Genomic DNA, 23,431 nt, shown 5'->3' on the forward strand with positions numbered 1-23,431 from the left:
AGGCACCACAATAGAACAAAGTTTTCAAAAGATAGGCAAGAAAGTTTACCATCTAAATTATCATTAGTTTATTTCCACCCCTTGCAAAGGAAATGCAAATTATCGATGAAAGACTCAGAAAATATTATGAATCTATGTAATAGCTAATTAGAGAACAAGCATATCTTCAAATTAATATCCAATGATTAATCCTCACTCTAGAATAAAGGATTCCAAGAACCTATTTTTTGCAATCCAGTTCCTCTGCCACCGTAACCCCAGTTAGATTTCTTGTAATAGGAGACTGCATCATCAAAATGGATCCCCCCTCAGATCCTTCTTTCTTTTCAATCTATTTTGGCTCTTGATTTCTTTTCTTTTCTTTTTCTTTTGGGATAAGAAACAATGAAATGACTTTGAGCACCGGATAACTAAAAGTCTTAAAAGGGTGCCCACTTTTGCATACTTTGGCTCCTGACTTTGAGCTGTGTTTCTCAAATGGAAGTAGCTAGGTGAAGAAGAAATGAAAATTGAGTCTTCTTCACGAGAAGAAATCCAAAATGATAGAACATAGAAGAACATGCCTACCTCTCCTAATTGCAAAATTCTAATTCTCTTAATTGCCATATCTCTGCTGGCCATCCATAAGAGACACTGAACGTCATAAATGGAATTGGGATAGACAATTTTGATTTGACGGCTACTTATTTCATGGCTTTAATTTGAGCTGGGTCTAAATTGATGTCCTTTCACTGTGTTCTCCTAAATTGCATTGATTTATTCTAGAGATTTCATCTCGATTGAAATTTGAAATTTGGTTGTTCATTTGTGTACGAGGATCCCTGGATCACAGCAACCTCACTCAACAAATTGATCTCATGAGATCCACTAGATTCTTCATTATCTTCATTGTTTGATCAAGAAACCATTTTCAAGCATTAAATATATAGACAAGCTAACAGCGGTTAGATTTATGAAGATTCAAGCACGTATTTTTAGCACTCTACATTATAGAAACGATCCAAAGTTTATTGAATAACCCAGATAATTTGATGAGAAAGCATGATTTTGTTGAGATGAATACGACACAAAAGCTTTAAAGGGCGAAGGTGAATGATACGATTACCAACGCAGCCTGCACTAGTGCTCGAGCAGTTCATTTGCCTTGTCCAACCAAACATCGTAAATATCAGGAGCATAAAGGACAAAGTGCACCTGCAAATAATGTAATAACACGTCATTGACCAATATTAGATATGAGAAGAACTATAAGAAACGTCTTTGATCAATGTTTATGACGGATATTCTATGAACAAATGACTTTTCATTTTCGAAGGCCTAGGTTACAGTCAGAAACTAATGACTAATGAGACAACAAATTCTTCTCATTTTTAAAAAGTAAAATGTTTCTTTCAAAGATTGTTCATTGATATAAGACTTCAACCAAAAAACTGGAAAACAAAATATCAATTAACTGACAAAAACTGTTGTCGGTTTGGATTGAAATCAGTTTGGTTTGATGACATGAGTGTGCAAATAAGAAAAACAAAAAATATTAGGTCGGTTCTGTGTTTGCCAAGGCTGAGCCAAATATACCCAAGCAGCCCGATAATATAGATATATATTTAGAATTGAATTACTTTTCAGAAAGCACTAGTAGTGGAGCTAGCACAAGACACGTTGCCATAACCTCATGGTCTTGAGTTCAATAAACAGGGGGATGCAACCTTTTTATATTTATTGATGATTTTCTTTCCGGTCAACCAATTCAACCCAACACACCGTCCTATTTTCAGTTACCCTAGGCCTACCCTGCGTATCCCTGCAGTTATCCAAACAGTGAACCACCATACTGAACTGACTAAACCATCAGTTTATTGGTTTCAAGTGGTTCGGTTGTGTAACTATATAATTTTATTTGGTTTTCTTACTTTCTATAAAACTTCAGCAGTTTCGGAACTTTGATACTTAAACCGATCAGCATCGCGAAACCAAACCAACCTTGGTTTGACACTCAAGTGGCTTCAGTTCCACTTCAATTTGACACTTGTACCAAGCCAAACTACTTCATACAACATCTCTCTCTTTTTAAAGAGGAGGAAGTGGGAAGGCTCGCGTATCATGTCATAGCCATGATTGTCTAGGGTGGTGTGCTATTTGCCTAGGGTCATAAGCGCGGGACAACAAGCTTTTGTACTGCCTAGAGGAATAATTGAAGCTCTACATTTGTGGTTGATCTTGATCAGTGATCACTTCCCTATAAAGGGCATTCTTTCTTCCTTTTAAAGAACTTGTTCAAGAACTACGGAAAGTTTTTGGTAGGAAGAACCATGAAAGTGAGTAAAGGCAGTCCATTTCCAGCTCAAAAGGTTACCTAAATCTTGGCTAGCTCCGTTCCACGTGAAATCCGATATGATTTTTTCCAAGGTTTTAGGCACCAGGACATGAATTTTGAAGGGATGTCTGAAAGAACTGCCTGCACCAATGTTACCTTAAGAAATGTAAAAGCCTAAAGAAAATGGGAGGAAACAACATAGATTTCTAAGCCAGAAAACTACAAACAAAATTGCTACGAATTTACCTTTCATCCAAGAACCGGTTCTCGAAGCAGCTTCTCATAATTGTCATAGCTATGATGGTGGGTATGGCAGGTTGATGGAGGCTACAAGCTTCAAGTAAGATATCAAGAAGTAACCACCAATTTTCCAACAAACCATCTTCACTAAGGATAAGAATTGAAGGTGTCACCTACGTATGAAAATGAGAAACCTCTGTTTTCTACTTTCCCAACTTGAAGCCTTCAAGGATCTTCTTATCAAGACATTGATCAGTAAGGAAGCTAGAGGGGATCCCTCTAACATGAAAAGGAAGGGAGGGTCGGAGAGTAGGGTACGCCATTCTAGGCTACCACAAGGAACAATTTATCCTTTAACTTCTCATGGATGATACTGTTGAGTTCGCAGAGACAATCCAGAATCTATTAATACCATCTACTAGACTACTAGGCCAAGTCTAAAGCTTTTAAGCTCTTAAAAAAAACAAAAAGCTTTCAAAAGGTCGTCATCGTCAAGGTAAGGCCAATCTATCTCATAGGCGTTTTCAAAATATGCATTCAGCTGAAATCTCTTTTCTTTGGAGATATCCACTCTACCGCTTATCAAGCGATGAGAATGGCATGCAAAATATGCAAGATAGATTTGTTGTCCAAATTTTAAACTACGTCATCACTATTTCCATAATCTAGGAAGCACGGACACCCAAACGGCGATGCGCCAATTTTCAAAAAAGGTAAGATATTGTTATTTTTTTTATTAAAAAAATTAAACAAATGTTGTGCATGTAAACATATTGTGAAATATTCCATTTGAAAACATCAAAATAACAAGTTAAATGTTTGATAGTACGAGGTTCCATCTCAAAACCAATTGGCAATGAGAGGAGTAGCTCATCTATATTCTATGGAATGTGAAGCAAGTCTTCTTGGTTTTTCCAGTGTGGGATTCTTAACATCTCCAGCATGCCCCCTCAAGATGGTGCCTCTTTCGTTCATCTATTTTGGACCGAATACCCGTTTGGGCTTAATGGGCTCTAATACCATGTTTGATAGTATGGGGTTCCATCTCAAAACCAATTGGCAATGAGAAGAGTAGCACATCTATCCTATAAGGGAGTGAGTCTCCTTGGTTTTTCCAATGTGGGACTTTCAACATCTCCAACATTAAACACCATAAAATTCATCAATTTAGATGTGAAGGTTTGGGAGTGACCGTTTGGGCATGGAGAAATGAGGGATATCGTGGTTCTGGAAGGTCCTTTTTTAGGAAAAGAAAAGGACAGACAATAATAATAAGCCTCAAATGGATTTTTTTTATAATAATGTTATAATAAATATTGTTAAAAATAAAATTGTTGGAAAAGTAATGTAAGAAATAGGGCGGCGAAGTAGTGTACCCAATACAAGACTCAGCATTGAAGTCGTGTACCGCATACACGACTCAGCTTAGCTGTTTGTTGTTAGACCACCCATCATACACCAATATAGTAGGAGAAGGAATAGGAAAGAGAAGAAGGAGGGGAAGTTGGTTATGTAACCAACTGCAGGTGGGGACCACAGGTGAGTGGAGCGTCGTCGCACGATTCGCTGAGAGGGGACCACGATGAGGGAAGTGAGGGAGCGAATATAAATAAAGAAGAGAAGGAAAGGAAGAGGGGGTTTTTCATTGTCAAGAGTCCTACTGTTTTATTCTTGAAAGATAGGATAACAGGAGAGGGAGCCGTCGACTGAGAGCATTCTGTACTACTTATTTTCTGCCGTCCCTTTTTTTGTTTCTCTATTTGCCGAACTTTCTCCCTCCACCGTTTTTCCCGTCCATGTTTCTTGTACTGACGAGTCGATACCCTTTCCGCTTGCTAATACCCGTTCCTTGGCCATTGTTTCCATGAAGATCATCACCATCTGGTGAGTTTTCTCCACTTGAGCCTGCAAGTTTTCCATGTTCTGTGACATTACGGTAAGTTTCTCTTCCATCGCCGGGATTTTGTTGAGTTCTTGTTCGTGCGTGTCTCTTCTCTCTTCGCTTCTGGTTTGAACCATGGTTTCCCTTTCTTTTTGGATCGATGGGTGCTCTGATACCAAATTGATGGATCTTAACTGTTCCAACTCTTACTATAGAAGGATGAAATATATGCGATAGTATTAAGATGAAAATGGCAGAAAATAAGTAGTACAGAATGCTCTCAGTCGACAGCTCCCTCTCCTGTTATCCTATCTTTCAAGAATAAAACAGTAGGACTCTTGACAATGAAAAACCCCCTCTTCCTTTCCTTCTCTTCTTTATTTATATTCGCTCCCTCACTTCCCTCATCGTGGTCCCCTCTCAGCGAATCGTGCGACGACGCTCCACTCACCTGTGGTCCCCACCTGCAGTTGGTTACATAACCAACTTCCCCTCCTTCTTCTCTTTCCTATTCCTTCTCCTACTATATTGGTGTATGATGGGTGGTCTAACATTTGTCTAGTGTGATAGCGTTGACTGCCATGTTGTCTGGCATGCACGAAGTCGTGGACTACTTCACGGCTTCAATGCCTAGTTGTGTATTGGGTATACAACTTCCTCAACTTTAAAACTCTACACCCCTTTCAGCAGCACTCACCATACTGCCATTTTCTTTCAAAAACAAAAACCTTCCTCCTCTTCGTCTACCACCGTTTCCATCTCAACCATTAATCATCCACTGCTGCCATTGCTACCATCTAAGGTATATTCTTCTTTTCTCTTTTCTATACATTTTTGTTTATCATGTGTAAATCTATTTGTATAATTTAGTTGAATTTCGTATTTTTTTTGTTCAATAAATAAAACATTGCATTGTGAACAGAACGTTGTAGAGTTGTATGTTTTAATTGTTTGAGTGTTATTGGGTATGATTGGATTACATGCATTGTAAAAATCTTTGTCGATTTTTGTTCTATAGAAGTGTGGGCTTGATATATTAATATGTGGATTGTTAAAACAAAAATCAATGTTGAGCCGTGAAACCCCCGATTCGACAAGGTACACGACATCGTGTGCGGTGCCATATGGGGTACATGACTTCAATGTTGAGTCGTGTACCCGGTCCGTGACCTAGTCGTGTACTAGGTACACAACTTCGCCACGCTATTTTTGATAATATTTATTTAAATAACATTATTTTTTACGATATTTATTTAAGTAACAATATTTAAAAAAAAAAAAATCAGAGAACAGTCTTTTTTTCGACAAAAAGAGTTCCCCAGATAAAGGGTTCTCTTGAGGTTACTAGTTGTCGGCAACCTATGATGTTTGATCTTATTGATCACTCTCAGCTACATAGAGTGCAATCGAACTTCAAAAGTGACTCAAGTCGAGTTAAAAAAGCCTCTCAAGATACGTGAAAGAAAGGGGCAGAATGCAGTTCAACATCAACTTTTGAGTTCTGAGCTGGAGACAAGGTTCTAATCAAGTAAAAGCTAAAACTTGAGTATAAACTAACATCTCATGAGGAAGTATGGAGAACTTGTAGAGATCAACCCATAAAGTCAGAGAAACTAACAACAATATTGAATAAAAATTGTATACACTAAACAAAATGAGGTACCACGTGTTAAAATAATCACAAAAGGCCATAGAGACAAAACCTTATAGAAAGAGATCGACCCGACAAGGGAACATGATAAGTGGTATAAACATACCACTTGTAGGGTTGGTTTAAGCTAGTTTATGTTTAAATAGATGAAGTACCACGTGTTATTTGTTTGAAATTTAGGATGATAAGGAACTAGAGCACAATAGAAGAAGAATTCATGGACAAATAGGAGACTTTTGAGCATTAGAAAAAAAAGGTGAAGACTAGGCAAGCAACGTCATGACACTACCCTTAGCATCACAACCCTGTGACATCGCAACACTAGGCTAGGCAACGTCATGACACTACCTCTTTTCAATTTCAAACAAAATTCTATCTTTCATCTCCTATTTTGAAAAGGAGAGCTAGTCTAAATGTAAATAGGGTACCCTAAAGTGTTTTTTTCTTTTGAGAAATTCTAGAGTATTTAAAAGGAATCTAAATAGATTAGGATTATGATTATTCCTCCTAAGTAGAACTATTCGATTCATTCTAAGAGGAGGTTGACTGAGAGAGATCAAGTCCTTGAATATTTTCTGGATATTAAAAGAGTTGTAAAGTGACATCTTGAGAGATACATAACAAATTCAAGGCTTCAGATCGTGGAATTCACAATAGGAGCAAACATTGCACGAATCAGGAGTTCTTTCTTTTCCCTTTCTTTGCAGATTTTATTTGGATATTTTTATGAGAGTTCTTGTTTTTAATTGGTGGTTGGAGTTGTGGAACTCCAACTTTATGGATTAATGTATTGGATTTATGATTAAATTTTAACAAATATTCTCATGTTGCAATTATTTTTCATGTAAATTGAATGTGTAAATCCTAAAACAAAAGGGAGGGGTACACTTAGTTGTCATTGTAAAAAGGAGCTCAATGTCTTGCCCGTTTCTAAAAATCATTCAGACATGTTAGATTTTAACTTTAAGCATGAGACTTATGTTAGATACCTAGATTTAAATAGAGCTAAGGGTAGTTAGTTACATAAGGCAGTTAGATGGTTATAAATAAGAAGTTGGGGAGGGAAGAAAGACATGAAGATTTTGGTGAGATATTGGGCTGCAACATTCCTTGAAAGAGAGGAAAGGCAGAGGGTTAGGGTTCTTTTTACTTGTTTGTTCTTTTATATTGTAATTTCTGTTGAAGGTATCAATAAAATAGAAACACTATATCAGTGTTCTATCACTTATCTAAGCCTGATAAAACTTTTTAAATACTTCTACCTTCTCAAGCTAAGACAGGAACGATCTACTTGTAGCGACTGCAGGATAGATTGGGAATACTTTTAGAAGTCTTTTTGTTTTTTTTTTTAAAGGAAAAGCATCTCTTTATCTTAATAATAAAGAGACAAAGCTCTAAAAACATGAGGGGTATACAGAGAGCAGTGAAAATTAGAAACTTAGATTACTAGGCGCACCAGGATATCTCAACTAGGGAACACTTTTAGAAGTTAGCAGAAATTCAAAATGCTCAACTTGTAATTTATTATTCATACATATTATGCTAGGTTTTAATTCTATGCTCCTAAATTAATTAAGGGCAAAAGACGAAGTTAATAACCATAACATCGTCTTGACTCATGTATCTTGCATGCTAAAAGTAGTCTTTTTTGCATGAAACCTATCTTAGTTCTTTTCTCCCATTGTTGTCTCCACACAAACCCGAGCGAACCACAGACAATGCCCCACGTTAGGAAAGGGCAAGTGAAGAAGTTCATTGATCAAAAAGCTACATCTTCTAGGTCAACCTAAAGAAAATCGAAAGCCTGAAAGGAGCAGCTTCAAACTGAAAATAAAAATTAAGAACCCCCGGGAAGGTGGTCAGATCCTTAGTCACCCCTTGAAACATGATCTAAGGTATTAACCCTTCCATTTAAGACATACCACAAACAATTTAAGCTGCTTGGGAAATTTGAACTTCCATAGTGAGCAAAAGACAGGAACTAGCGAGTGAGAATTCACCATCCATAGAAGGAACTACAAGAAAAACCGACAAAGCCCCAAAAGACACTAATCCCTCTCCTTGGGCTAAGTGAAAACTTTCCAATCAAAGATAAGAGGTCAAAGATAGGAGGACCTTGATGGGATAATCCAAACACGCCCAAAATATGTGAAGAACATATTAGCATACTGCAACAAAAAGATGATAGATTCTCCAAGTGTACCATAGGAAAATTCTTACTTCTTTCAGGCCCTGGGAAAACTCTTTAATGGTAGATAAGGCTATTGTGGCAGCTTCATCGTAAGGATATCTGCAAGTTACAATCAAAATCAATAAAAGTATATGTTCAAAGGAATCTGGATCAATCAACCATTAACCAACTAAATTTTATGATAGAAAAATGGAACAAACCAGCATACGTGCACACACACAAACCACTAGAAAACGAAATTAAGAAGAACCTAATCAATCAATTATGAAACTGCTAATTTTTCTTTTAATGATTAAAGAAGGGTATAAAGCAAACACATACTGAAATTTCTAATCAGTATGATAACTTACCGAAATACACCACAGGATATGGCAGGAAAAGCAATATATTGAATGTTATTCTCCTTTGCCACGGCCAAGGAATTTCTAAATCAACATGACAATAGAAAACGTTGAGTCCATAATGATAAATCAAACTGAAAAGAAAAATGCAATTACATAACAAGAACCTATATGCGCTTCTCAATAGGGCCTGGGGGTTTCTACTAGCATTGTAGATGGGTCCAACAGTATGGATTACATGAGATGCTGGCAACTGAAAACCTCTGCATTTTAACATCACATTAGCATGTACAAATGAAACTATTGATCATGATCAGCTACGAAATCAAAAGATCCTACGGCGTAATCCTTGCTTCTCCAGTTGGACAACGGATTCCAGGTTGGACTTCTTGGACAGAATAACATGCTTGTATGAGATCTGGCCCAGCAGCATTATGTATGGCTACAAAACAGTGAGGAAAAAATATTCAAGATGGTAAGTTCATCCAAGTTATAAAACCAAAATAATGTTGAAACTCCTTACCTCCATCAGCACCACCACCTCCAAGCATTACCTGATTTGCTGGATTGACCTAAATAAAATTTAAGCCAAAGAAAACTAAGTTTAATAGATTTCATGGTATTGGAAACTCCTAACAATAAGAAAATACAGGATAAAACATATGGTCCATGTGGGTCCTTCTTGCAGATGTAGTATAATAAGTAATAGTTTTTTGATAGAAAGTGTAATTAGTAAATAATAATAGTTTTTTAATTTTAAATTAGAGTTTGTTGGTTAGTTAATTTACTGAGCAAGTGGGGTTAAATCTTCTATAATTACAAAGGTGCTTCTCTTGAATATTCATCTGCTTGATGCATGATTACATCACTTGCACCGCACAATGAGCTAAATAAAGGTGCTTAATCAGGAGATACAACACAGCATCCCAAAAAAGTTGGATGAGTACATTAAATTTCATAGTGCGTGCATTGATCCAAACAGAGCTAGTAGGATCACAAAGAATTCAGTCAAGACTGACGTCGACATTGGAATTAAGATGCATAATATTAGAGATGAACCATGGAAAATATTTGTCACCATGTAATGGCCAAACAGGAAATCATTTTGGAAGACAGTTTGCAATTTTGGCATGCAAGGCAAGGTAGTCGATAACCTTTTTTTATGTAAGAAACTACAATTTCATTGAGAAAAATGAAAGAATACAAGAAAATACAAAAAACAAGCCCCAACAAAAATAGGAGTTTGACTCTAACCTTAGCTACAGAAAATGACGCTAGCCTAAAAAAACAATACCACTATCATGCTACAAAAGGCTTGAAGATCGACCCTCAAAGGAGATGTTAAACTTATCCCCCTCCCATAACCTCCTAACCTCTCTATGAATTCAATTGTTCCTGGAAATATTCAAGAACTCTGAATCAATAATAAACACTTTTGGACAAGAAATCTTAGAGAGGTCAACAGAAGGAGAAGAAATAGACAAGAAATCTTCTTCTGAGGCACCTCAATAGTATTTACACTATTTTTAAGCAAAACCCAAGATAGAATACCAATTCTATTTGGAGCTTTAGACTTCCATCAACCTGATAATAATTCTTAGACCTCTCGCTAAACCAACCGCAGACCTTCCCCCTTCTCAACCCCTTCAGACTAGAAATTCCTCATGATCCCTAGACACTCACAAAATTAGCAATTCTAAAAGGAGACCATAAATAAATGAAATTTTCACTCAGCATCACCTAGATGAGGATAAGCTGCCCTTTAGAAAAACAAGTTCTTTTTTCCATGTGGACAACCACTTTGAACTTTCAAACATAGGGTTCCATGAAAAACAGGCTAATCGGATTACAACCCAAGAGAAACATAGCTACCTAGGCTCCTAACTTGAACCAGCAATAATTCATCCTCAAGATGGAGCTCTTCCTGTCGTTATTCATAAGATCAAAAATCTCTTCAAAAAGTGATAAAAACTATTAAGGTTAAGAAAGGAACTCACTTGACCCGATCAAGAAAAGAGTATGCCAACTATAAATTGAAAATACGTAATTCCCATTGAGTGGGAATCGAATCCTTTGCAGATGACTTAAATATGTGATAGGTTATCATAAGTGGAAAAGTGGTCTTGTTGTCACGATCCACTAAGATTCAGCCCTACTTTGAATCCGATTCGAAAAGAAAAGGCAAAAGGTGAACCAAATCCTTCCCCACCTTAAGCCCCTCAACCACTATCCACTTCTTCCTCTACACCTAAGAGCACTAACCTGCTTAGGTCATTGACCACCAAGAGAAAGAGAGAAGGTGACAAAGGGTCACCTTGCCTTGGACCGTCACGGTAGTTCATTAGTTTGGTGCCCTCCTTCTTTATCTTCATTCTTGGAGTTATGGTTTAGTTTAGAATGCAATTACACTTTTAATCAAATAAATTATATATATATATAAATTGGGACTTGGGAACCATTTAGAATTTGAGCTTAAAAATTATTTTTTTCACTTACGTAGTTTAAAGAAGATAAGAAAATAATAAAAAGTAGTGCCTACGTTTTAGTTGTTTTCACTTGATGTGATCTCACCAAAGTTGTCATCCTTTGGAAATCATGGAAATTGAAATCATTTCTAATGAACTCTACTGCATACAGTAACCTAAAACTATACAAATAAAAGCCCCCAATCACAATTCTATAAAAGAATACTTCACAATTTTGACTCTGTCCTTTTGATTCTTGTTTTTGAACCATCATTTTGAAGTCTTTTTGTTGGTCTTTGCCTATCCCCGACAATACTACATGCCTCATGACAATTATTTTGGTCGCTCATCCTTTTCATGATATTAAAAAGAATATATGGCTTGCTTTCTATAGTGCTTTATTCTGAATTCTTTGGATTGCTCAAAAAGGCCAACTCTTCATGGAGGTTTCCTGCTCTTTTGATCACTTTCTGGAACTTGTACTCTCTAGTGGTGCAAGAACAAGCAATTATTATTTTATAAAGCTTTTTCCATTTAGTCTTCAATGGGAGAGTCTTTTTGAATTTCAGTGTTTGGAGTTTTTACTTTTTACTAGTATATTTCATTCATCAATAAAATTGTTTCTTACAAAAAGGGGAAAAAAATCAAAGTTCTACAAAACAATTCTCAGTGAGTATTGATGATTCTAAGAGCCTACAGGACAAAGTCAAGCAATGGGGAAGCAATCCAACCCCTAAGTAATGTTCCCATTTCAATTCAACTACGAACTTAAAGCGATTCATAAAAAACAAACCATCCCATCATTCAAACAAAAGATGGTTCTGATCATTACTCAAAGACACAGGAGATTTCAACTGATTACATCTCACCAGCCTTTGCTTTAGCAGTAAACAAATAAGGAAGCGAATAAGGCCTTTAATAAAATAGCCTAGTCCGAGTAGAGGAGAAAGATAGAGTTACGGACAATGGCGTCAGAAGAACCGTCGATGAACCACTTTGTGATGTCACCCTTCTGAATAACGCAAGCGGTTGAGGGAGAGACTTTGAAGCGAACCACTCCACTGCCCGATGGCTTGGCCATTGAAACGGCAAAGGTTCTGGGTGTTGATGGTGGGAAGTGAGGTGCAAAGGAGGGACTTGAGGAGACGGTGAAGGATTGGAAATGCAATAGAGAAACCCGGCGGAGAATGGAGATTGCCACTGCTGAACTGTTATGCCAAGCAGTGCTTGTGATTGTCATCAAATCGTGGCAGCGGGTCAAATGGTTGCTGATGGAAGTCCGAATTTTGGTCTCTCTTTCTTTTAATATTTATATATAAAGCAGTTATAAGAGGGAAAATTGAAGGAATATTCCAATTTCTCATTTGAGTGTCTTCTAAAAAGTATTAATAATGGGAAGCTAATATTTTAATATCTAATCCAATTGTTCTATTTAACTATCCATCTATGTAAAGATCTAAAGAAAAACAAAAAAAATGACTGAAAAAAACTTAATTTAGTTGTTTAATTTCAATGGTAAATAATCTAAAATTAGGAAGTAACGAGAACAAAATAATTTACTAACAAACAACTAAATAGATCGAGAAGAATTAAAGAAAAATGAAGTTTTGAAATTTTAGTTTATTCATAAACTTTATAGTTAGAATATTATTGCAAATGAAATTGTTGAAGGTCAAATATACTTCTAGACCTCCTAATTTTGATGGTTCAAATTATGTATGTTTGAAAGCTAATTATGAAAATCTATGTATTGACCAAACTTTTCAAATTAAACTGAAGTTATTACTTAAATAAAATAGATTATATTTTTATTTGTGCTATATGTGTTATTGGGCGTTGAGTCCCTGTTCCTGTTAAGTTGTCGCCAATATTTCTCCCTTGGAGGTTGGGTAAGGTTTTGATGATTTTAGTGTAAATTTTCTGTGTACCTATTAAGCTGGGACTTAAATGTAATAATATCCACCATATTTAGGTGTTAGATTTGAATTATTGGAAGAATTTATTTGGACAAAGACGAATTTGGCTGTTTGTCACAAATTTATGATTAGAAATGTGAAGGCCATCAGAGGATTCTCTGGCTAAGTTTCAAAGCTTAATCTTGCAATTTTTAGAATACTCATTAAGTATGATATTGATATTGATTTCCGCATAACCCTTGGATGTTGGGATTGAGAGATTGAGGTTATTAAGAAGCTGTCCAACAAGATTAAGATGATCACTTTGGCACTTTGTTGGTGAGTTTTCATTGGGTTTTGTTTGATCATGGATACCCATTAGAGTTGGTTTGGAATTAATGCTTATTTGTACCTTTTAGTATTAGTATTGAAGTTTCATCTTTGGTGAATTTTGTCAAAAGTTTGGAATCGTCTTGGATCAAGCTACATTTGGGTAACTTTTCTCTGGGAGAATAACATTAATGTGTTGTCTAGTAGGTTGAGGTTAATCTCGACAAGATTTTGGTAAGTAATTGAAGTTTTGTAACTACTCGAAGTGTTAAGTGTGCTATGATTTAAGTTACAGTTCTTGGTTGTGGTTTTTCTTGGAGGTCTTTGAGTATCATTAAGTTTCGGCGTCAAGATTGATCTACTTATTAAAATTTTGAGTTGGTTAAGTATAGAACTTTGGGTGTATGCAAGTTTAATTTGGAGCTTTGAAAGACTATGAGGCTTTTTCGTTGGGATTTATATGTTTATAGTCAAGAAGTCGTTGAGGTTTTCACATGTCATCTTTGGTTATGCTTAGGTTTGAGTCCTTGAGAGGCTTGGAAAACGAGGATATGAATTCAAACTAAAGTGAGGAGAGCTTTATAATCCCAAAGGAGCGAGTTATTGACTGTAAGTAGTTTGTTTTCAAGTATTTTCATTATAAATCTATATATATTATTATAATACGTTATGAATGTGAAATTACCAGTATGATTGTTTTATGAACCATGTGTTAAAAAATCTTTTCAAATATGATTTTCGGTTTTCATGAACTCTTATATTTCGAAAATGTGGTTGAACCCAAACTTATTAATCATGATTTAGATGACAATTGGTTTATATAAAATACTCCTTGGTATGTTATTAAACTTGGATGGTTTGATTGAAATGTTATTTTAAAAGCATGTGTTGATGATTGAGGACTAATTAAAAACTACTTTATGAAAATGTGTTTTTACCATGTTTGAGACTTTTAAACATGAAATATGTGATTTTTATGAAAGAAAGTTGTGATTTCGTAGCGCGGCACCTATGCTAGGTGATTCTAAGGCTGAAAGAGATCGTAATCGGAGATCCGAGAACCTAAACATATATAGGTGAAGACATATATGGAAACCGTGGGAGTTAATATATATGTGTGAGCTCAATTTGGCTACATGATTCTTAGTTGATATGAATCGTGTGTGAGTTATTCTCGACCATATATAATACATGAGTTATGCTCGACTGTGTATTTGTGAGCTGGGTATGGTTGTATGTTTCATTGTTGACATGAAACATATATGAGCTATACTCGACTGCATATTTGACATAGCCTTTTAAGTTGACTTGGATATGGATAAGTTTTTTTTAGACAAATTTGTAATTATTTTATAATATGTGTTTAAGGAACTTTAATTTATTCATACTTTACATATCAAACAATGTTTCACGATTCCTACCGAAAGTATGTTTTATACGCCTTATTTTTATAAGCTACGACTCACTGAGCTTTTGCTCACATTTTAAAATGTTTTTCTCCCTAGGTAACGATTAAGTTCCAGGTGTCTGTTGAGCCGTCAAATGCCTCTCGTTTCTTATAAACATCTACGACATTATACTATATGTATTCAAAGAGTATTATTAGGATAGTTGGAATTTTTGTTAGTGAATGCCATGAGATGTATGTTTTTAATAACCACACTTTTGGATTGTAAGGTATTTGGAATTGATTTTTTTTTTAAGTGTACATACGAGGAATCTGTTTAGGATTTGGATGATATTAATGAGTGTGTGATGCAACACACTCGAAGTTTATTTTGAGATTATAAAACGTTATTAGTGTTTTCTCATTTTTCTTTTCTAGGTGTGGTTAGTCCATTTTTAGGAGAGATTACCAAAACTTTTACAAAGATTTATAAAATAATCTTTTCTTCACGTCTCGATCTAGGTTAGAGGGATAAACTAGAACGAGACGTGACACTTTTCCATACAAAAAAGACCCTTGGACCCTTAATATTTTATTTACACACCAAATTTAGCCTATTTTGGGTACTAGTTACACACTAAATCAAGATTAGTGGCGACCCCATTTCTTCTCTTGGAAACAACATTGGTTGTTCTACATCACAAACCACATAGCAATAGCTTCGCGACTCCATTGAGGACTTACTTTTAAGTGGTTTATTTTTATTTGTCTTCGTGTTTCTATAAATGGTCTTATCTTTTTTTATTATTATTTATTTTATTTTCATCACAAACATTTAGAAGCCCCTACCCAAGCTATACCAATAAGTTTAAAATTGAGGATTAGTAATAGTGACTTTGGTGGAGCTATGTCTTCCATGCAAGCATACAAAGACTTTTACCCTTTAGACACTAGAATATCACCACATGCTATGTTTGTATATAGTTGTAAATCATTATGGTTGTATTCGTCTATATATAGTTGTAAATCATTATGGTTGTATTCCATTCTACTATTCTCTCCTTATTTTTTATTTTTCTCTTACATGTTACATATGCATCACTTGTGGTGATTTTTTTGTTTTTCTTAATATGTACTTATTTTTTGAAAAAAAAAATGACTTTGTAAATGTTGTTTTTTAAATACCATTTTTTCCTCGTATAATATAATCCCATCTTGTAAAATAATAAATAAGGAAAAGTAAAAAAATCTCACATTTTATAATGACTTCGTGCACATATTTGAAACAAAATCTTTTTTACAAAAAAACCTTTCTAAAAAAGTTATTTATATGTAATATATATAGTATATATAAAAGTATAGATGAGGAGAAACTTTTTGTTTTCAATTTTGTCTTTTTTCTTATTAGATTTGTTTGTTTTCTAATTTAGTTTTATTGTAATTAGCTTTTTATTTATTTTTAATTTGAAATTAGTTATTAATAAATAATTGGGTATTAATAATTTTAACTTTTTCTCTTCAATTAGTTATATTATTTGACATTTCTCTAAAAACCATTCATATCCCTTCATCTCCCATCTATTCACATTCTCTTATCTCATATTCATTATTTTGTATTTATTTCAACCTTTTAAATTCTTTTCCTTTTCAAATATTTAGGTATAAATATCTCATTCATTTTCTTTTCTATTCAGGATCAAAGTCATAACAAAAAGTTAGGGTTTGAAGAAATTAGTCTTCCAACAAGTTCAAATGAAGATTTGTGAGTCAAAGCTACAAAAGTCCACGAACCTTCGTCATATTTTTGCGATGCCTAGAAACAAGCAATCAACCGAATAAAAAAAATGATGAGAATTCAAGGATAAAGGATGTAAAAGTGGAAGACTAAAGAGATAACGACCATAAGCTTCATTTTCAAAAAAAAAAAAAATAACAAAGTGGAATAAGAATGCCAAAGAACTAGGTTTCTCAATTTTCTAATTATTGCTTTTGTAATTAAGTACGCTTTTGATCATGTAAAATGTGGAATGTGCTTACCACAATAGTATATTATGGATCTTGTAATTGAGGGATCAAATGAAAAAGAAAATTTGTCTCTCTATTTGTATTATTTCAATAATATTTTTTCATTTAAATTTAATTGTTCATTTTAAAATAATAAATAAATTATAATTTTGGAAAAATTTGTTAATAATTATACTTCTCGAATATGATAGTACATAAAATATATTAGAATTAGCACAAATGAACAAATAATAATCAAGTCAATGTCAATATCCAAAATTCCAATCAATTTAAATATTCGATATGTAATTAATACATATAAAAAAACTTTACTTATCAATCTAAAGTTTGATTGAATTGATTGTTTCACCGTCATACTGTCAAATTCATTATATTTTAGCTCATTCGATTTCTACACGCATATGACAAGTCTTGAGTAAGATATCTCTCTAGAAATGAAGCTGAAAAATGTATTTTCAAAAATCATTTCAGTAAATAAATATAACTTCATACAATTTGTGTGAAATATTTCCAAAAATGAGATGTAAATAAATATAACTTCATACTATTTGTGTGAAAAATTGGTTTTATTGTAATTTACTTTTAATTTGAAATTAATTATTGACAAATATTTAGACATAAATCATTTTAATCTTTTCTCTCCAATTAATCATATCATTAAAATTTCTCTAAAAATCATTATCATTCCCTTAACTTCTAACTATTCACGTTCCACTTTCTTGCAAATTAATTATTTTGTAATTACTTCAACCTTTAAAATTCTTTTTCCTTTTCAAATCTTTAGGTACATTCTTTTTCTTTTCTATGCATGCTCATAATAAAAAGTTAAGAGTGTGAAGAAATTAGTCTTCCAACAAGGTTAAATGAAGATTTGTGAGCCAAAATTGCTACAAAAGAACCCACGAACCCTTCATCATATTTTTGCGACGTCTAAGAGCAGCCAATCAACCCAATAAAAACGATGCAGAGAAATTGATGAGAATTCAATGATGAATAATGTAAAAGTGGGAGACTAAAGAGAGAACGGTCAGAAACATCATTTTCAAAAATAATAAAGTAGCATGCAGATGCCAAATAACTATTTTTCAGTTTTTAATTATTGCTTTGTAATTAAGTTAAATGTGAATAATACATTATTTGCTCATGTTATTTTTTTCATTTAATTATTTATTAATAAAATGATGAATTGTGGTTAATACATTGTGTTTGAATTATATAACTTTTGTTGGAATCTAATTATTAGTAGTTAAAGGTAATACAATGTGTAAAAGTAGAAATACGAGAGCAGTCTCTCCGTCTTGTCAGAAATTAATTAAAAATAATAAAAACTTTAAATTTAATTTATTTTAGAATTTTAAAAGTTTTAGAAGTAATTATTTAAAAGTCATAACAAATTATAATTTGACAACAAATTATAATAAATTTAAATTTTTGAAAAGTTTGAAAATTTTAATAATTTAACCGACTACTCAACTCTTGAAATTAAATAGGCATCATCTTTGCGTACATTTTTCTATAAAAATCTTGTATATGTATTTGTATTTTTTTTTCTCCAAACTCAACCCATTTTCCAAAATTAGTTGTTTTGATGTATAATGTGCTAGAACATAATAGATAATCATACTTTTCTATAAAAAAGGTTACGTATGTTTATTTTTGTTCTTCTTGACATATAATTTATTTATTTGGTATGATATGAGATATCAGACAAGTGTATTGAGATTTTTTTTTTCTTCCTAGAATAAATTATAAAGTAGGTGCTTTAATAAATAATGTATGGTTATATTTGAAAAAATAATTTTAAATTTGATTTTAAACATCAACAAGTAGATAAAAAAAAATTATCTTAAGTGCATATACTAATCTCTTCCCTCCAATATATGTTTTCAAGTTTTTTTTTAATGAATACAATCTTCTTCCTAATAAGAAATGATATAAACTTTGAAAAAAAATATTTTTAAAATGAAAGTAGTATGTTTTACTTAAAAACAAAGTTTTATTATAATTCAAGAATTTAACATTGATTGTAAGCTTATTTTTTAATGCATTATATCATATAGAATATATTAAACCTTAAAACATTAACATAAAATCAATTTTAATTTTCTCCATTCTCCACTCCCATTTTGGAATACCTATGAAATTCATTATCCAATAATTTTAATGATAACAATAGTAATGTATTTTTTATACGTTTTATTTTTAAATGATGTATCTTTTGTACTTTTGAAAATTAATTTTGTTTAATTTTGTTACATGTGATTTTTTTTTATTTTCATATTTTTTACATTCATTTAACAAGTTGAAAGAGTCACGCACGTGTTGAAGGATTCGTATATATAAAAGGATGGAAGTTGATAAATTTTTTTAGTTCCATTTTACCCTTTCATTATAACATTTTTTAGTTTTGCTTTAGTGACAATTTTGTCATTCACATCAAATTAATGTTTGTGTTATTTTTCTTATAACTTTTAATGGTTGTTTTAGAGTGGAAATGATTTTTTTTTAACTTTAAATTTCCTTATTATAACTTTTCTCAAAATTTAAAAAATTTCACTCGAATTAATTATGTGATTTAAATTTATCCAAATTCATTCACATTTCTCTCTCCTTTAATTTTCTATCTCCCGATTATTTACATTTTTTTTATCTCTTTCAACCTTTCAAATTTTTCCTTTTCAAATCTTGGTTATAAATATCTCATTATTTTTTTTTTCATTTATGTTCACAAATCACAACAAAATGCTAAGAGTAAAGGAGAAATCATGTCATGCTTTTTTATTCTGTTCTAATTTTCTGTTTATTTTGTTGTCTATTTTTTTTTATATAGAAGTATGTTTGTGTTTATTCCTTCATTTATAAGTTTCTTTCTAGTACACAACATAAGTTGGAGAAACTTGAACCATAAACTTTGTGATTGACATGTAAATATGTCTATGCTTTTTATGCTCTTTATGTTTAAATCATGCAATATTGAGAATACTTTTTATAACTACGAGAATCTTGCTCATTTTTTTTCCATTTTTTTATTAAAGCTATTTTATTAATGAAATCTAACTAAAGGGAAGAAAATGGAAATTATTTGGATTAAAATTTTGCTAGAAAGAAAAGAAAAAGGAAATTTGTTTCATCTTCTTCTCCATCAAGCCCACGCCTCCCTCCTCTCCACTTTGCCGCCGCTCACCGCGGTAAGTTTGGGCGAGTGTTTTTGGATCTTTATGCTTACGGTTGGTTTTGAAATACCCATTAAAGGTTGGGTAAGGCTCTAAATTAAGCTTTTTTTTCTTTTTCTTTTTCTTTTTTACTTTTACTAAAGATTGGGTTTTCTTGTCCTTGAAGGTGCAATTGGAACCCTCCTGATTCATTTCTTGATTTTCCATCAAGTTTGAGATTTAGTTCAACATCCAATTTGGGTAAGTTGGGAAAACTCAGGTTAATTAAATTGATATTTTTTGTTGGCAAAATTTATTAATTTAAATTTTGTTATGTACAGATTGAATTTGGGAATTAGTTTGCAATAGGAAATTTTTATTAAGTTAAGGTAAGAGATTTCACACACCTTTCGAAAGGTTCAATTATGCTGAATGGATCGACTGATTATGCATTCACTGTAAAATGCATTGATAGGCTTATAGGAGAGTTCGACTGAAATTGTGCTTGTTTAACTCTGTGACTAAATATGTATTTGTGGAGCTATTGAATGACGTTACGTGTTATGCTTATTATTGGACTGAGTTTAGCTTTGGCTATTAGGTTAGTGTAGGTGTCTCTCTCGCGATCACTACCTTACTGATATTGATATTGAATATTGTTATTGATTGACGGTTAAGTGCACTTTTAGGTTCATTTTACCTCCATATGGATCGGAACCAATCTATTCTTTTATATTCACAATTTTTGCGGGATTGGGGTATTTTTTTATATTCACAATTTTTCTATGTTTAACTTTTTCTACTTTTGAAAGCAAGTTGGCAAGCGACAAAAAGGACTTGTGATCCACCATGGGGACTCTCTTGCTCATGCTATTTCCATGTTTTCTATAATTTGATTGCTAAAAGTTTTCTTTTCTCTTCGTTAAGAACTTTATGAACTTTCCTCTTTGTTAAGAACTTTGTGAACATTTTATGTTATACTTTTTTTAACATTAGATAGGACCCGAATTAGGTATATTTTCTTAGTACTTTTTGCTGGTTTGCCAAATTCTTATTTTCGGATAGTTTGTTTTATTTTTATTTAATGAAACAAGTAGACTTTGCTTCATTTTAGAATTTTGAAAAACTTTATCTATTTGAAGTAATGACCTTAGCTTAGATTTGAAAAGTTAGATCGTTACTGTTGGTATCAAAGCGTAGGTTTTAGATTATGTAATTGACTTATGATGTGAGTCCATGATTTTGTCCCTATGGCTAATACAGTCCTTCGTTTGTCACGTATGTTTTCATGATAAATGTTTATAGCTATGTACATAACCTTGCCTATATTAAACTAGAATTATATTGAATGTTATGACTCTGACAAATGTTTATAGGTATGTATATGACGTTGCCTATGTTAAACTAGAATTATATTGAATGTTATGACTAAAATGTAAAGGATTTTACGGTGGAATTTAGGAAAATGACGGCACGTAAAGTTGCAAGTAGGGGTGGTCAAGGAGGCAGAGAAGCAGGGCACAATCAAGTTGATGAACAACCTGCTGAACAAGTTACCAATCCTGTTGCACCCGTTTCCCAAGCTGATCTTACTGCCATGTCGACTCGGCTAGAGCAGATGTTTAAAGACACCGTGACTAAAGTGTTGGCACAACATCAGCTAGCCCAAGCAGCCCCTAGTCAGGGTCAAGCCGCACCACAGGATCTGCCGAATCAGTTGTCAGCTGAGGCTAAGCATTTGAGGGATTTCAGAATATATGATCCACAAACTTTTAATGGATTGTCGGAGGATCCCATTAACGTGATGTTATGGTTATCATCTGTGGAGAGAATCTTTCATTACATGAAATGTCCTGACAACCAGAAGGTTCAGTGTGCTGTGTTCCTGCTGAGGGAGAGAGCTGCCATTTGGTGGCTTTCAGTAGAAAGGATGCTTGGTGGTAATGTTAACCAGTTTACGTGGGACCAGTTCAAGGAGAGTTTTTACGCTAAGTTTTTTCCTGCTAGCCTCAGGGATGACAAACGTCAAGAGTTCATAGACCTAAAGCAAGGTCAAATGACACTTGAGGAGTACGATTATGAGTTTGACATACTATCCCTCTTTGCCCCTGAGTTGGTTGAGACCGAGGCTGCCAGAGCTCAGAGGTTTGTTTGGGGTCTGAAAAATGATCTTCGAGGTTTTGTTCGAGCCTTAAAACCAGCCACCCAAACTGAAGCATTACGGATAGCAATGGACTTGAGTGCCCATAAGGATGATGATCCACCGAAGGTATCAAGGAATGGACCATCTTCAGGTCAGAAGAGAAAGGCTGAGCAGAAGCCTATCGATGTTTCATGGAGAAACTTGAGGTAAGGTGCGGCACTTCGCTGCTATCAACAGGAGTTTGTTGAGGCGGATAGAACTTTGTGAGAGAGATACCTTATTGTAGTACCATTTAGGTTGCTGTGTGTCGGAGACTATGGCTTTCTTCAAACTCAAGGGGAAAGATTTGAAAATTCTATAAATAAGCTTTTGAGACGCAGAAGATGAAAAACTCTAGCAATTTTCTTTGACTCACTCACACATATACACTTTTCAGCCTAAATTTTTTTTCTCCTCCCTCAAAATATTTTTCTAAATTCACACGGAGAAACGTAGCCATTATCTCTTTGGAAATTTCTTGTTTTCTCATTATTCCATAAATCTCCCAAAACCACAACTAATTTCTTGTCTTCTACTTACATTCTCTTTCACCATACATCCATTTTTCTCCCTTTCACTCCCCAACAAACCTCCAGGTTTTCTCTCTTCTCCATATTTTCTGGTTCAAGTAACTTGCAGTTTATTTCTTACTAGTTTTGCTTCCTGGTATGATTAGCATTTTTCAATCTAAGATGATATGTTCACATCTTCATATAACATGTATTATTTGTCTACTAATCATAAACATATTTTCCTTATAAGAGTTCTGTTTCCAATTATTTTAAAAATTAAACAAAATTTAAAAAGATTTCATAAATAATCTTCCTACACTTGGTTGCCTAGGACACTATGTGGCCACCTAATCAAAAGCTCACTTGACTGCATGGATGTTCTTTTGACATAATTGGCCGCATGGTATTTCCTTGCTTGCGTAGTCAATTTTTTTTATCCTTTTTTAACTCTTTCACCGCTTAACACAACTTCTCAAAACACAAGGCTTCGCCGCCTACTTAACATCACAACCATCCAATAACATTTGGGCAAATTTCTCTATGCCTTTCAAAATCAATCTCTTTTCATTTTTTTTTCTTTCAAACTCAATATGTTTGCTAAGTAAGCAAGCTTCAGTATATTCTAAAAAAACAAAGGAATCGAAGGTTTACGGTTTACACAAGACACATTAACTCCACAACTCTAATTTCATCTAACTTCCACACTATTCTCCCTTCCTTTTCTATGTAATTCTTAGATGTCTATGATATACCTTAGTCTTCTAGACATGTATGCATTGAAAATCTTGATGTTTGCGAGTAGTTGAAATTTTCTAGCTGATGAGGAGAACCTCGTTGTAGTAAAATAAGTTGTGAGGATTTGTA

The 23,431-nt window shown here is 33.5% G+C and overlaps 2 protein-coding genes across 7 annotated transcripts; one reads left to right on the plus strand and one right to left on the minus strand.

Moving 5' to 3' along the window:
- Positions 1-841: 841 nt before the first annotated feature.
- LOC101210287 (macro domain-containing protein VPA0103) lies at positions 842-12,356 on the minus strand. The gene is made up of 7 exons (XM_004146392.3): positions 12,049-12,356; positions 9,143-9,191; positions 8,959-9,061; positions 8,787-8,882; positions 8,629-8,703; positions 8,308-8,377; positions 842-1,194 (listed from the first exon to the last, which is right to left on the minus strand). Exons 1-7 carry the CDS (start codon positions 12,322-12,324, stop codon positions 1,120-1,122), a joined length of 744 nt encoding a protein of 247 aa, XP_004146440.1. The 5' UTR covers positions 12,325-12,356; the 3' UTR covers positions 842-1,119.
- Positions 12,357-19,773: 7,417 nt separating this feature from the next.
- Positions 19,774-22,407, plus strand: LOC101209878. Of its 6 annotated transcripts, none has more exons than XM_011656742.2 (4): positions 19,774-19,909; positions 20,061-20,134; positions 20,215-20,262; positions 21,335-22,407. In XM_011656742.2, the coding sequence occupies exon 4, from the start codon at positions 21,339-21,341 to the stop codon at positions 22,224-22,226; it is 888 nt and encodes a 295-aa protein (XP_011655044.1). In that variant the 5' UTR covers positions 19,774-19,909; positions 20,061-20,134; positions 20,215-20,262; positions 21,335-21,338; the 3' UTR covers positions 22,227-22,407. The 6 variants fall into 6 exon arrangements, with proteins under 6 accessions (XP_011655044.1, XP_011655046.1, XP_011655043.1 ...); XM_011656740.2 differs by having other exon boundaries at positions 19,817-19,978; XM_011656743.2 differs by having other exon boundaries at positions 19,823-19,973.
- Positions 22,408-23,431: the final 1,024 nt, after the last annotated feature.

The sequence above is a fragment of the Cucumis sativus genome, chromosome 5 (assembly GCF_000004075.3).
Source record: "Cucumis sativus cultivar 9930 chromosome 5, Cucumber_9930_V3, whole genome shotgun sequence".
Taxonomy (NCBI): domain Eukaryota; kingdom Viridiplantae; phylum Streptophyta; class Magnoliopsida; order Cucurbitales; family Cucurbitaceae; genus Cucumis; species Cucumis sativus.